At 35.5% G+C, this 16,157-nt stretch overlaps 1 protein-coding gene across 1 annotated transcript; it reads right to left on the bottom strand.

The window, feature by feature from the left end:
- Positions 1–26: 26 nt before the first annotated feature.
- Positions 27–8,032, bottom strand: LOC123538259 (ATP-dependent DNA helicase PIF1-like). The gene is made up of 3 exons (XM_053524156.1): positions 7,935–8,032; positions 2,142–2,839; positions 27–136 (listed from the first exon to the last, which is right to left on the bottom strand). Exons 1-3 carry the CDS (start codon positions 8,030–8,032, stop codon positions 27–29), a joined length of 906 nt encoding a protein of 301 aa, XP_053380131.1.
- Between the last annotated feature and the right edge of the window lie 8,125 nt (positions 8,033–16,157).

The raw sequence follows: 16,157 nt of genomic DNA, 5'->3' as shown, positions 1-16,157 counted from the left end.
AAGATACAGACATAATATTGTTTACATTACCTGTCTAGCGTCATTCCTTGCGCCTTATGAATCGTTATTGCATACGCCAGCTTCAGTGGTACTTGCACTCTAGTAGCTATTGTCATGTTCTTATCAGGATTAAATACTGTAATATACAAAGAAAATGACTGTAAACAAGAAATGTATTCTCCTTCCATTCCGTTAGTGTTACAACTTATTTCTGTAAGAAACATCATCGGCACAACCGTAAAAAGAAAACACTTATTTAAAGATGTGATATGATTTGATATACAACCTTACCTGCCTGACATAAAAAACAAGCACGTAAATTCACAAGCCCCACCCCCCCCCCCCCCCCCCCCCCCCCCACCACCAACACACACACCCCTCAAAACACACATACAAAAATATGTAGAAAACGGCAGAAATTGGTGGTCTGTATGAAATGTATCGAAGTCGATATATAACTTACTGTAATCAAGTTAAAAAAAGTGTTGTTTTTTTTATTTATGAATTCAAGAGTATCGTTAGTAAAAATATATGAGAACAAGAGTGGCATACTGTCACAAGATATGCCCGTCATCAAACTTGGCCTAAGTCAGAGGTCATACTCCAAGAGCGTTTGGCGCGACTTGACCGAGATATTATGCCCACAAACATTGTCAGCAAGTTTGATGAAGATCAGATAAAAACTGTTCGTCTTAGAAAGCGGACAAGGCTAAATTCGCCCGTTTCAAGAGATTCAAGGGCCATAATCCAAGATTTTGCTGATTATAGAATCTTGCCGCGATATTATACGCTCAGGAACTTTGTCACCAAGTTTGATGAACATCGGATCGAAACTGTTTGACTTAGGGCGGACAAGGCTAAAATTGCAAATTTTTAGTAAATAAGGGCAATAAGTCGGGAGTTATTTATGCCCATAAACATTGTAAGTAAGTCTGATGAAGATCGATTGAGAGCGGGCATGCTTTTCGACGCCGACAAACCGCCCGCCACGGGTGTTCACATAATACGCCCCGTTCTTTCGGAGACGAGCGTTTTAAGAAGCACTCCTTTAAGCTGCACACCTCCAGTTTTATGCCAATTTTTGTACTAAAATTTAGAAAATTATTTCATTAGTAAATGCAGTTGAAAGGACGCATATACCTTTAAAGGTACTCATGTGCCTTCGTGGCTTAGTGGTTAAGGTCGCTGAATTCAAATCACATGCCCCTAATCGATGCGACTTCGAGTCTCACTCTTCATGCGAGGGCTTACTGGGTCTTCATGTACCAACCAAACTGGAAAAGTCACCATATGACCTTATATTTTGTCGGTGCGACGTCACCTTCCCCCTCCCCCACAAAAAAAAAAAAATAGAGGCGCCTACTCGCCAACACATTTACGGCGGAAAATATATTCGCTCAAAAATCCATAAAATGCGAGTACATGTACTTAAAAAATGACTAGAGGTACAAACGTACTGACATGATTTTTGCAACATATCCAATAAAAATGTTGTGCATAAGAAATGTTGTGCATAAGGTAGTAAACCGTTGCGATGCTTTTGAACAAATGCAGAAAAATCCTTTTTTCTTCAATTTCCCAAACCGTGGGTATTTTGCTTTTTTTTTTAATATTTGAAATACATTGCAACATGATATAAAATCAAAGCCTTAAGATGTCTGGTGGTTGCGGGTTTTGTTAGATTTATTTTCTGTTTAAATAGCAATCTATAAATATACATGAATGAAAAACAAATACAAATGTGCCTCATATCTAAGATGAACTCTGTCTGACCTAGCTTGTGATGTAACTATGGACTTGAAAACCTATTCATTGGTAGATCTTATATAATCTTAAAAAATCTATGTATGGATACAGATTGAATTAGAACTGCTTGATCATTGATAATTAATCTTCATTGTTCATGAATGGGACTATTTTATGTAGCACATGAACATCCTTTAATTGGATGTGATTTGGAATCAAATAAACATGCTATATGATTGTCAGAATTACACTTAACTTTGGTAGCGGGTAAACCCGCAACCAATTATGTAATATTAATGTTCTTTTGCAGGCATACCCCTTTTATATCTACACTTTGCCTTTACCTTCTTTTGACTTATTTATGTGTACAATAGGTTCTTAAATTAATCGTTTACCTGTGAAAGATACTTTCTCAAGTTTTGTTGTACAGCTGATGGAAGGGAAGTGGACTACGGGACAACCTTCTTCAAAATCCACAACTTTGCCTTGGAGTCCGTTCACAAGTGTTTTGCTGAGATTCCTGATTAAAATTACAGGGCATCCTTCTTTCAACCATAAACGTGGTGGCGCATTACTTTTAATGAGGACGCGTATGTCACCAGAATCCTCTGAAACAAATTCTCGAATTTGTCCAGGACATTTAAGAATTTCACGTCTATTATATATGTTGACTAAATCATTATTTGCAAATAACACTACACTACTGTCTGGGCCAACAGGAAAAGGTCTTTCTAATTTCTTAATAAATGAAATTGTTTCAGGGGAAACAGTGCCCTTGGACACTTCATGAATTGCTTTGATAAAACATTCATTGTCTTGTCTTACTACTTCTGTCAAAACCACTTTGTGTGGCAGCACCTTTTCAAACAGAGGGCTTGTAAAGCACATGGCGCCCTCATCTTTGTACTCCTTATTTGGCACTGGTGCCAACTGGAAGAAATCTCCTGAAACAATAATCTGAATGCCACCAAAAAGTCTGGACGGATCTTTGATCGAACATATCGCACCTAACTGCTCAAACAGCTTTGCACTAAGCATCGAAATTTCATCTATAATTAAAACATCTGCCGATACTATACATTGAAGCGTTCGGCTGTATTTGGGTGAATGTTTTATTAAATTACAAATCTCTTTTGAAGTATATCTTCCATCTTCCAAGCCTGCCCACCTATGTATCGTTTGTGCATGGAGGCCAAAATTAGTACATGCAATGCCGGTAGTACATGTTAGGAAGACGGTTTTACCCTGTGCTTTGAGCTCGTGATAAATATTGTTAATTACATACGACTTCCCGGTACCTGCGGGGCCAACTAACATAAAATTATGCCCTGACAATGCCGTTTGCATGGCTTCTCGTTGCTTTTTGATAATAAGGCCCGTCATTGTTGATTGCTACGCTCAAATATTATTGTTATTGCGCAATTTAAAATGGTTCCCGCATTTTACTTTAGTATACATAATACGCCGGGAACCATTATTGCGGAACAGTACGTCATAGGTTTTTTTACTTTCGTTTTCCAACAAAATGGCCGATAGTCACAGTTATTTTGAAGTGTCAAACAAGTTTGTGTCTTGGGGTTAAAATGTAAGTTATTTTAGGCTGTAAACTAGGTAGAATAGGATTGTTTACTGTTTTCTAAATGTCCGATGTGTAAACGGCAGCAGGGTAGCTTGCATTGGTACTGAACTGCACATTTCGGTTGTTCCACAGCGTGTCCTAGTAAACCTCCATAGCGTTACGGCAAGACCGGTACCTTTTCAATGTAAGAGTATATATGAAAAAAAAATTTTTTTTCAAAATTTTTTTTTTTCGTTTTAGGATATAAATAGTGGTTTGTGACAATTTTTTTTTTTTTTTTTTTTTTGCTGGGGCGGCACCTGTATGGGCACCAAGACTGGACGGGCACCTGTGTTCTGTAACTCTTAATTATTATTTTATGGAATGGGAACTATGACATTTTCTGAATAAAAAAAAACAACTTGTTATTTTACAAAAATTATTTAAATACAAATGTTTTAGCACAAAAAAAACTAGAATAAAGTGTTCTAAAATAATGTTTCAAATATATCCAAATATTATTCACAGTGTAATGAACTAGGAAAGTGTACAGTTTTATAATTAGTTGAATCCAAATTTAACAGCATGCGGCTAGAAAAGAGATTTGAATTTTTAAAATCACAGCCGTAATTTGAACCCTAATTATATATTATATATACATTTACCTGCAAATACTGATGTCTAGCTCAACCAGATGAAGTTGTTTCCAAAAAAGAACATGTTTTACTTATACATTACATTCAAATAAGTAAATTGTCAGCTAAATATTGAGGATAACTTACCGTAGAAAACTAGAGTTATCACTAAAGACAATTAATACCCCTAGATGCCGCTCTGATACAAAGAAAGTAAAATGTTGTGACCATGACATTGGACTGCCAAAGTTCTATCTTGACCTTGAACCTAGTGACTTGGGTTAGGGCTCTGCGCATCATCTTGAAGATGTTAATAATGGATGCTAGTTTTATGAAAATTTTCCATTAAGATTTGGAGTGGACATTAAGGACGGATGTACATGCATGACATCATTAAAGCCTCAATATACTTTGTATGCAAGGGTGTAATAGTCATATCTGATGATGTACATTCAAGTAAGAGATAGTAAAAGCACAGGAACTAATAAACTCATACTCCTGCTGGACATGTTTGCAAGATAGTCAACAGTTCAAATCATCTTTATTTTTACAGTTATCATTGACCAAACAGCATTATGAAGACAGTTATCATTATCCAAACAGTTATCTTTATTGAGACAGTACTTTATTATTATCCTCACAGTTAGCTTTATCAGAACAGTTATCAATATCTGAATAGTTATCATTATCTGATCAATTATCTTTATAAGAACAGTTATCATTATCCATATTATGCTCACAGATATCATTATCCATTTAACTTTATCAGAACTGTTTATAGCATTAATTTAACAGTTATCATTATTCTTTGTTCAAACCTACCCCATAAAAAAATTTTGAGGGAAAAGTTTTTCATTGTCCCTTCAACAAAATTTGTGTCAAGGTTTTGAAAAAGTCACTGAACAATTTATAGGAATGCTATTCAGCATGTGAAGTTGTGCATCTGTGGTTCTGCTTTCACTCAGTAAGACAAGGGGCAATATTTTTCAAGTATACATGTATAAGCTTCTCAGTTTAATTTTACACATCAAGTTCTACAGTTGCAATTCATTTTCTATTAACCTTTAGCATGCTAGATAAATTGTCGTCTGCTGGAAATGTCGTCTGCTAAAATTGTAAAGTTCATTCAATTTGCTCCAAAATGGAAGAAATATTGTCAGAGTAGCAAACAGCTTGGAACCTGATCAGACGCCGATTTAATCGGCGTCTGATCTGGTTCCAAGCTGTTTGCAAAGGCTGTTAAATTTCGCCTGCAGCACGCTAAGGGTTAAAACATTAGTGAATGATCAATACAGTCATGTAGATTCTATCTTCCCATTCAATGAAAATAACAATTTAAGTAATTGGTAAGAACAGTTTTCTGGTCTTATAGTCATTATTTTCCCGCCCACGCTTTAGTCAAAATTATGTATAAAGGACCTAAAATTTGTGTTGCAAGTTTCCCAATCTAGTGTACTGAAACTTTACAGGAATACTATTTAGTATATGACATTTTGCAACTGTGGCTTTGTTTGGGATTTCACTCTACACAAGACTTTTCTCAAAAAGCAGTTAACATAATCATGAAATTTTGCAGGAAAGTTACCCCGGATTTGAAACTGTTTATCCTCCAGACACTTCCTGTCAATGAAAATAATTTTACAATTCACTTAGTCCTGAACTGTTGCCAAGTAACAAACGAGCATACAGAGACAGTAAGTCAAGGGAGCACCTATGTGGTATTGACACACCACATCTACTGATACAATTTTTTTGTTTAAATGACTACAGTAATAATTTTGCTTCAAAAAGCCTTTAGATAACGATAAATACTATATCGTTCCTATTTATTTATTTCCAGCTTTCCTTGTACAAAAGTAAAAAAAAAATCTTTTTGAAGTACTGACAACTGGCCAATTCCCTTAAAAAGAAATTTCTACTATATACATATTAGATTTCAACATGAAACAATATGATATATACATATATTATGTATTTTTGTTGGGTTTTAAGTCAAGTCAAATTAAGCATTTACTTTGGCAGGCCCCTACAGGTATCACTCCTAGCATTATTTCAACTTGAGGTATTTTTTAAGCTTGCCCTATGACTTCCTCACAAAAAAATCTTTGTTTTTTTGGATTTAATGTCTTTTGCATTTAATGTCACACCGACACATGATAGGTCATATGGCGACTTTCCAGCTTTAATGGTGGAGGAAGACCCCAGGTGCACCTCCGTGCATTATTTCATCACGAGCGGGCACCTGGGTAGAACAACCGACCTTCCGTAAGCCAACTGGATGGCTTCCTCACATGAAGAATTAAATCTTACATAAAAGGGAAATTGTGTATTTACTTAAATGACCCCATATTGGTCAAAGCTTCTTGCACACTACAGCCGATAAATGCAGAGGATGCCTATTGAAAGTTATATTTACTAGGGAATTCGAGTGTTACTGTTAAGTTATTTGATCTCTCATTATAATATTGTACATAATATTGAGCAAACAATTCTATAAGGTTTTGTTTGTAGCACCAAGCTGATTTAGCTTTACAGACTTACATCAATAAGACATCATCAATGCATGTAAAAGTGGCACGGTAGTCTAGTGGTTACACTCCTGTCAATCCAGAGGTCCTGTCCAGACCCTTTAGCACCTTCTATTCAACCATAAATTGGCCAGTACTTTTAGAAAGGGTTCACAAAGAGCTAGGGTATAACATTCAGATCCATTGTATCTAAATCTATCTCTCACACTTTTCTGCACCCGTCAGATAACTGCTACTAAGACCTAAGCACCTACCAGCCATTATATTGTGAATGATTGTTAGAAATATGTGAAACAAATCCAGCACTTGGTCTTAATAAACCCTCTTTTTACCTTCACTGTGTGTTTAGCTAAGTTTTTTGTAAAATACTTTTTCAAAGATTCCTACTTTTATAAGGTATCACTAGATTTTTTTCTCAGAAGCTAGCTATTTCTGTCATCAGATAAATTTAATAAAGTTAAATTTTTACCAGAGAGAAAGAAATTACTCGAGTTCACACTAGTCATAATTTCAAAAACATCTAGTATGCTGTTTCAATCTAATTTGAGGCAATAGTACTAGCTTCCTTGCACATTTTAGAAATTCAATATAATTTAGCACTAACTCATGCCAGATAAATAAAATACTTGTAGCAGGCTATTATACTGATGCTTTATACAATTAGTTCCCAACCAATTACCTAGGTGGTAAAGGGATAATACATTTGAAAATTCAGCAAAAAAAATGTGTTACCAGCGTGAAAAAAACTCATTGTACAATTCTGATAAAAATCAGGGGACAGCAGAGTGGACGTATTACATATACTCAGGACTTTCATCGTATACCATATTCAGCACACTTGATTTTTCAGGCAAAAATTATTTATTTTACACTGCAATTACTTATGCGTTGGAATCTTTACTTATTAAGTATAATATAAATGTTTATATAAATGTTTATAAAATACATTTACCTCTTATTCAGAAAATGTACCTGGGCCAAAAACGTTAAGCTTACAATATTGATCTTTTTTCTGTCATTTCATTTCAATGCTGTTTTGTCAAAAAATCTCATATCAAGCCTTATTTCACCACAAACTTACAATAAGAATTAGAGAAACTTCACACACCCAATTATTAATATACTAATCAAACAGCTAATTTACCTATCAGTTTTTTCTGACTGTGCTTATCGACATTACACATCTTGTAATCAAATATCCTTTCTTTGTTATCCTACATGTTCTTTCTCCATAAAGTCATAATTATATGAAATGAAAATCATCTAGTATTTGGGGAGTTAAGCAAATATATCATGCTTTTAGTGAAAATAATTCAATCATTAAAGTAGCAGGTAGGCTGTTTTGATCAGTATATATCACTTTGACACAATCTCATGTTATAAATAGAAATTTTATGCTTACTGATGTACAAACATCGACTCTGAATATTCACGTGTTCTCCAAAAGTTTTAAGACTTCAAACTCACAATCTGCTTCTGATTCTCCCTGGTTGTCTGTTCTTCAGAGCAAACACTTTAAAACGTGAATCTCTCTCTACAACATGTCCCTCTCCGCACAATCCCATGCTGCCTGTTCCAAGATAGTAAATCATCAAACATGTTTTGTGATCATTTTCTCAGAACATGACCTGGTGATGTTGTTGGAAGAACCATCTTTCATGTCCTGAAATAAAACATTATGGTTACATTTGTATGACACCCTGTCTATTTTTGATATGAACTCAACAAAGAAGTAGAAACCCTTATTCTTTTACAGTATCATTCATTTGAAATAATCTTAGCTTGAAGTTCGGAAAAAGTGTAACTTCAAAGGAACAACTTACATTTAAAAGCACACAGACCAATACATATTTTTGTCTTGAAATGCTTTAAAGAACTTTCTTTAAAATAGACTTCCAACAAAAGAAAAAAAACTTACATAATACTATTTCTGTAGGTACAGCCTGTAGACTGGGCCCATGTTGTGTTGTATTTTCTTTAAAACCTTGCATCTTTTCAGGAACTTGTTACAATGTCTCATCCTGAACCTTGTATATTTGCTGTACCATTCCCTCAAATACTACCAGTATAAACTAAAGCTGCTTTTCATAATTAACTATTGTTTCTGAAATTTAACTATGCAAGTTGATTTATAGCGCTTTGAAAACTAGCAAATGAGAGCATTTTTGTTGAACACTACCTTCGTTCAATCTAAGTCATCTTATCAGTTCATAACACATTGCATTTCATCTCTGTATTAAAAATATTCAACTGAAGATAAGAATTTTTACACATACAATAGTTTAGTTTATTTATTGCAGAAATTTTATGTCGGTCCTATTTGTACATAATTAGTCAGTCTCCCTATGGAGGTAACAAGGAATCTATCTACCTTTATTCTTTGTCAATTTCATTTGTTTCAACAGAATTTGCTAATCTCCTTATTTGTATATGTACAAAATGTTCTTACTTTTGTGGGAGAGTGCTGAAAATTTATATGATTCAGATGTGATGCTTCTAACTGTGTAATCACTCTCCTTCAGGTCAATTTCAGATTTTTTCTTACATAAAACAGGCATGACCAATGCCTTAATCTTCTTCACCTTGTGCTCCTACTTTCATTTTTTTTCTAAAATTTCTTAGTTATCACAAAATGACCTTGCGGCTATATATTCAATATTAACATTTAGCCTGCTGGCGGCAAGTGATTTTGCCTTTGTGACCAGTGCAGACCAAGATCAGCCTGCAGGGAAGAGCTGATCATGATCTGCACTGTTCGCTATTCAGTCAGTAAATTTTCACTGAACACTCCTTCAAATGATAAATGGTACTGCCCAAACTGAATGATAGACCAGTCCATTTTAGAAATTTAGCAGGGTAAAGGTAAACTTTACTTTCCTAACCAGTGCCAATGAAAAAATCACTACAAGGACAAAGTTTTCTTTTTCTCTTCATAAGAATTGAGATCTTATGATTCTCTTACATTCTGTTTTCAAATCATTACTAGCTGGACTATTGATGGACTTCATTTTTTTGAGTTGAAGAACCAGGAAATTCCTCTGTTAAAAGTGTGTATATTTTAAAAGGTAGACACACATGTTTCTGTGTGCCTTTTATCTCGAATAAAGTAAGATTCTAAGAGAACTAGAAAATGCTTTTGTAAAAAAGCACATGTCTCCCCCAATGCAAAGTCCTATAGGCAAGAAGTTAACAGGGGTCAGGAGTGAAAGTCAAAGAGACACTGATGGTTGGCTGCAATAGGGATCATCTACTTGGCATGTCCAGTCATCCCGCTAAATTTCAACACTCTTGGCCTAGTGGTTCTCAAGTCACTGTTCAGGCTCCTGTGACCTTGACCTTTGATCAAGTGACCTCAAAATAAGTAGGGGTCATCTACTCTGCATGTCCAATCATCCTATTAAGTTTCAACATTGTAGGTCAAGTGGTTCTCAAGTTATTTCCAAAAAAATGATTTTACATGAACAGGCCACTGTGACCTTGACCTTTAATAGACTGACCCCAAAATCAATAGGGGTCATCTACTCTGCATGTTCAATCATCCTATGAAGTTTCAACATTCTGGGTCAAGTGGTTCTCAAGTTATTGATATGAACTGGTTATCAATGTTCAGACCTCTGTGACCTTGACCTTTAACGGAGTGACCCCAAAAACATTAGGGGTCATTTACTCTGCATGAACAATCATCCTATGAAGTTTCAACATTCTGGGTCAAGAGGTTCTCAAGTTATTGATTGGAAATGGTTTTCCATGTTCAGGCCCCTGTGGCCTTGACCTTTAACAGAGTCACCCTTAAATCGGTAGGAGTCATCTACTCTGCATGACCAATCATCCTATGAAGTTTCATCATTCTGGGTCAAGTGGTTCTCAAGTTACTGACCGGAAATGGTTTTCAATGTTCAGGCCCCTGTGACCTTGACCTTTCACAGAGTGACCCCAAAATCAATAGGGGTCATCTACTCTGCATGTTCAATCATCCTATGAAGTTTCAACATTCTGGGTCAAGTGGTTCTCAAGTTACTGACCGGAAATGGTTTTCAATGTTCAGGCCCCTGTGACCTTGACCTTTAATGGAGTGACCCCAAAATCAATAGGGGTCATCTACTTTGCATGTACAATCATCCTATGAAGTTTCAACATTCTGGGTTAAGTGGTTCTCTAGTTATTGATCGGAAATGATTTTCCATGTTCAGGCCCCTGTGACCTTGACCTTTGATGGAGTGACCCCAAAACCAATAGGGGTCATCTACTCTTCATTATCAATCATCCTATGAAGTTTTAACATTCTGGGTCAAGTGGTTCTCTAGTAATTGATCGGAAATGGTTTTCAATGTTCAGGCCCCTGTGACCTTGACCTTTGACGGAGTGACCCCAAAATCAATAGGGGTCATCTACTCTTCATGACCAATCATCCTATGAAGTTTCAATATTCTGGGTCAAGTGGTTCTCTAGTTATTGATCGGAAATGGTTTTCAATGTTCAGGCCCCTGTGACCTTGACCTTTGACAGAGTGACCCCAAAATCAATAGGGGTCATCTACTCTTCATGGCCAATCATCCTATGAAGTTTCAACATTCTGGGTCAAGTGGTTCTCTAGTAATTGATCGGAAATGGTTTTCAATGTTCAGGTCCCTGTGACCTTGACCTTTGACGGAGTGACCCCAAAATCAATAGGGGTCGTCTACTACAGCAGCCCTACAACCCTATGAAGTTTGAAGGTTCTAGGTCAAATGGTTCTCCAGTTATTGCTCGGAAATGAAGTGTGACGTACGGACGGACAGACGGACGGACGGAAGGACGGACGGACAGACAGACGGACGGACGGACAGGGCAAAAACAATATGTCTCCTGGGGGAGACATAATAAGATCATGAGATAAATGACATTGTCATGATATACAGAGAAAACTATACTGAAAATTATACAATTATTAAAAACTGCAATTACTGATCATTGCAAGCAATTAAATGCCTTTCTGCTGTTATGTGGTTGCATCCATGATATTTTGTCCAAAAAAAAAGCAATAGCGAACAATGCAAGTATCCTCCATACAGAAATTTTGTAAATGCAGCAAACTTGTGAACTTTTAAAGATAGCTGAGGGCAGCAACTGAAGTAAGTTTAACTGAATGGGGTCTAGCCATGTACATATGATTGGAACCCAATGCAAAATGGGGGATTGAGCAAGAGGACTAGTTTCCCTCTCTGGTACTATGGAAAACTTGGAAAATCTCCACTTAACTGCTGCAGGCCAGTTATCAATTAACTAATATGGCACGATTGCTAATCAAAAATTGTTACTTGTTTGGGCTGACTGAAACTCAAATGAGCAATTTAGGGCCATCATGGATGTCTTATTAACAATCTTAACCAAAATTGCTACCTGTTAGGGCTGACTAAAACTCAAGTAAGCAACTTGCCAGGTCATCAAAACTCATCTTTAAAAGACCAAACCTCTGCCATTAATAAGGCTATATGCTCAGCAAGACTTAACACTTAATATCACTCCTATACAATTTTACGACAATCTGGCAAGGAATATCAGTCCAGAAGACCAGATGAAATTGGACAGAATGATAGACATTCTTACATAGGAGGCAAAGTACTTATCAATCCTTTCTACTCCTTTTTTCTCTTTGTCACAAAAAAGAAACAAAATTTAATAAAATAAAATGTTGTTCTTCTTGCCAGTGAACCAGGGCTCCATATAATTTTTTTGGCCTAATCCAATAGATTATTCAATATACCTTTAACCATGTTTTGGGAATCATTTATTGTTGGTTAAAAGAATGCGTGGCACGTTTGTTCATTACATACATTCTTAGAAAGAAACATGTTGTTCTTTTCTCCACACCGGAAGTTGATATTTTAAATCGACTCTGCTTTAAAATACAGTACTTTACCATCAATATTAATTCCTTACAATTTGATTTGCGCACGCATTAAGTGTATTATATAGTTTAACATAGGTTTATAGAGTACCATTCAATGCCTGTGTACGTTCAATGTGGCAGAATGAATGCCGATCGTGCTCTGTTATGTAAAGCATCCAGACAATTCAGATTTTGTTTATGCTAATAAGAAATCATTGCATGCGTTTCTGTAATTTTATGCATTATTTCAAAGCATAATTTACGCTATTAAGCATCTTATCTCGAGCCCTCCAGGTGAACAATCCCACTGTGAAGGCAAGAATGATATATCTCCTTATAATAGTAAGATATCTCTTACTGTTAGTAAAAGTAAGTAATGGTCTTTAACTAATGGTTATTTTTGTTGATGCAGGGGTCTTTAACTAATGGTTATTTTTGTTGCAGATATAGAAAGATGCCCAGGTCTGCAACTAATGTACTTTTCAGTCCGACAAGGGTCTTCCAGGATCTTTAACTATTAGTAAATTTCACTGCCAATATAGTAAGCTGTCAGGGTCTTTAACTAATTGTGGTTTCTACTGCAGATATAGTAAGATACCTAAGTTTAACTAACCGAGATTTTTTTTGCAATCATAGTAAACTTACAGGGTCGGTAACTGGCCATGAATATTTTGCAGATACAGAAATAACATGATCATTTTCCAGATGTAGGAAGATGCCAGGGCCTTTAAATATAAATGATGGCACTATTGCAGATAAAGTTAGGTGCTGGGGTCTTTAACTCATGATGACTTTTGTTGCAGATACAAGAAAAAAACAGGCCAGAGTTTTTAACTAAACATGATTTTTGATGCAGTTATACAAAGATGCCAGGGTCTTTCAGTAAAGAAGATAAAGCAAGCTAACTGAGTATTAATTGCAGATATAGTATGATGCCAGGACTTTTAACTCTTTGAAATGTTTGTTGCAGATATGATAAGCCACAATGGTTTTAAACTTATTTTGAGTGGTGAGTTTTGTTGTCAATACAGTTAAATTCCAGGGCTTTATACTTACGGTGATTTCTGTTGTTGGTACATTAAGATAACAGGGTCCTTACCATTGCAAATACAGAAATCTCCAAGCATCTTTAATTAATCAAGATTTTTTTGTTGCAGATATTGTAAGTTTTGATGTTCTTTGACTACTGATGATTTTTGTTGCATATATAGTAAGATACAAAGTCTAAAAATTAACCATTATTGTCTTTTGTTGCAGATATGATAATGTAAGAAAAATGGTGCAGCTTTTTATTGCAGATATAGTAACATGCCAGAGTCTTTACAAAATAGTAATTTAGGTACAGATATAGTAAGATGTTACAATCCTGAACTACTTTTACTACTTATCTTTTGCAGATGTTGTAAAATACTAAGGTCTTTAATAACTAACAGAGATTTTTGTTCCAGATATAGTATGATGCTAGAGTCATAACCTAATGGTGATTCTTCTTGCAGATACAGTAAAATAACAGGGTCTTGATTTGACTGCTTCACATAAAATAAGCTTTCAGGGTCCAAAACAACTGGTATAGTGTTTGTTGTAGATATGGTTAAGATGTTAAGTTTTTTTCACCTATTAGGATTTCTGATGTTAATAAAGCAAGTTGCCAAGGTTTTTAACCCTCACCATGCTGGACACGATTGATTCTGCCTCTGCGACCAGTGCAGATCATGATCAGCCTGCACATCCATGCAGTCTAATCATGATCTGCACTGTTCGCTATTCAGCCAGTATCTTTTTGGTAAGAACCCCTTTTATCAGTTAATAATGGTACTGTCCAAACTGGAAGATGGACAAGTTCATTATAGAAATTTAGCAGGGAAAGGGTGAACTAAAGAAGATTTTTGTTGCAGACAGTGTGTAAGATGCTAGCACATATAGTAATCTGCCGGGGTCTGTCAAACTACAGAATGGTTCTTATTGCAGATATATATAAAAATATGCACGGGGATGTAGCAAACAGACTTTTCCATTATTTATATAAAAATTGCCAGTTCTGTAACTAACGATGATTTTTGTAGTACATATTTAAAAATGCCAGGGTCTTTATAGTTGCAGTTAGTAAGCTGCAAGGGTCTATATCTACTGATGGATTTTGGTATAAATATAGTAAGATGCTAGGATAAAGATGCTTTTATTTAATGTCTTTTTGTTGCTGATATAGTAGGCAATGTATGGTGTTAATCTGATTGTGATTTCTATTCCACATAGAATAAGATCACAAGAGTAAAAGCTTAAAAAAGATTAATTTTGTTGAAGACAGAATAATTCTAGGGTTTTTAGTTGAAAGAGATTTAAATTGCAGATATTTTAAGATGCAGGGTTCTTTTTCTGACAATAATTCTGTGACAGATACCTTAACCCTTACCATGCTGGGCACGATGGGTTCTGCCTTTTCAACCAGTGTAGATCATGATCAGCCTGCACATCCATGCAGTCTGATCAAGATCTGTACTGTTTGCTATTCAGTTAGTATCTTTTTGGTAAACACCCCTTTTAACAATTATTGGTATTGTCCAGGTTGAAACATGGACAAGTTCATTATAGAAATTTAGCAGGGTAAGGGTTAAGATGCCAGAAGCTTGAACTGAAACAGACTTTACTTGCGATATTGAAAGATGCCAGGGTCTCTAACTAATAGAGATTTTAGCTGCACACACTGAAAGATACCAGGGTCTTTTACTATTATTGAGTTTAGTGGCAGATATAATAAGACTTCCAGGTGTTAAACTAATAAAGAGATTTTGTATCAGGAATATTAAAAGTCCAGGGTCTTTGATAAAAATTTAAGCTGCAGATATATTAAGACGTCAGGGTGTTTAAACTGAGAGATTTTAGATGCAGATATTGTAATATGCCAGTGTCTTTGACAGAGAATTTAGTTGCAGATATCCTAAGATGCCAAGTTCTTTAACTTTAAAGAGATTTTTGTTGCCAATATTGAAAGATCCCAGGCATTTTTACTTACAGAGATTTTGGTTGCTGATATTATAAGACACTATGGTCTTCAGTCTATACAGACTTTAACCAATAAAGATTTTAGTTGCAGATGTAGTAGGATGCCAGGGTCTTTAACTAACAAAGGTTTTATTTGTAGATGTGCCTAGGGTTGTTAACTTGAAGAGATTTGTGTTGCAAATATTGGAAGATGCTAAAGTCTTTAACTAAGACAGATTTTAGATGCAGACACATTAAAATACCAGGATTTTAGTTGCAGATATTGTAACACAGGGTATTTAACTAAAAGAGATGCTAGATCTAGATATGGTAAGATGCTAGGGTCTTTCACTAATAGAGATTTTTAGTTGCAGATATTGTAACATGCCAGGGTCTTTCACTAACAGAGATTTTAGTTGCAGATATTGTAAGATCCCAGGGTCTTTCTCTAATAAGAGATTTTAGTTCAGATATTGTATAAGATGCCAGGCTCTTTCACTAATAGAGATTTTAGTTGCAGAACTGTATAAGATGCCAGGGTCTTTCACTAATAGAGACTTTAGTTGCAGATTTTGTAAGATCCCAGGGTCTTTCACTAACAAAGATTTTAGCTGCAGATATTGTGAGATGCCAGGATCTTTCACTTATAAGAGCTATTAGTTGCAGATATTGTATAAGATGCCAGGCTTTCACTAATAGAGATTTTAATTACAGATATTGTAAGATCCCAGGGTCTTTCATTAATAGAAATTTTAGTTGCAGATATTGTAACATGCCAGGATCTTTCACTAAAAGAGATTTTAGTTGCAGATTTTGTAAGATCCCAGGGTCTTTCACTAATA

The sequence above is a fragment of the Mercenaria mercenaria genome, chromosome 15, assembly GCF_021730395.1.
Source record: "Mercenaria mercenaria strain notata chromosome 15, MADL_Memer_1, whole genome shotgun sequence".
In the NCBI taxonomy this organism is placed as follows: Eukaryota; Metazoa; Mollusca; class Bivalvia; order Venerida; family Veneridae; genus Mercenaria; species Mercenaria mercenaria.
The sequence above is the reverse complement of the archived record's forward strand: the minus strand, read 5'-3'. Positions and strand labels throughout refer to the sequence as shown.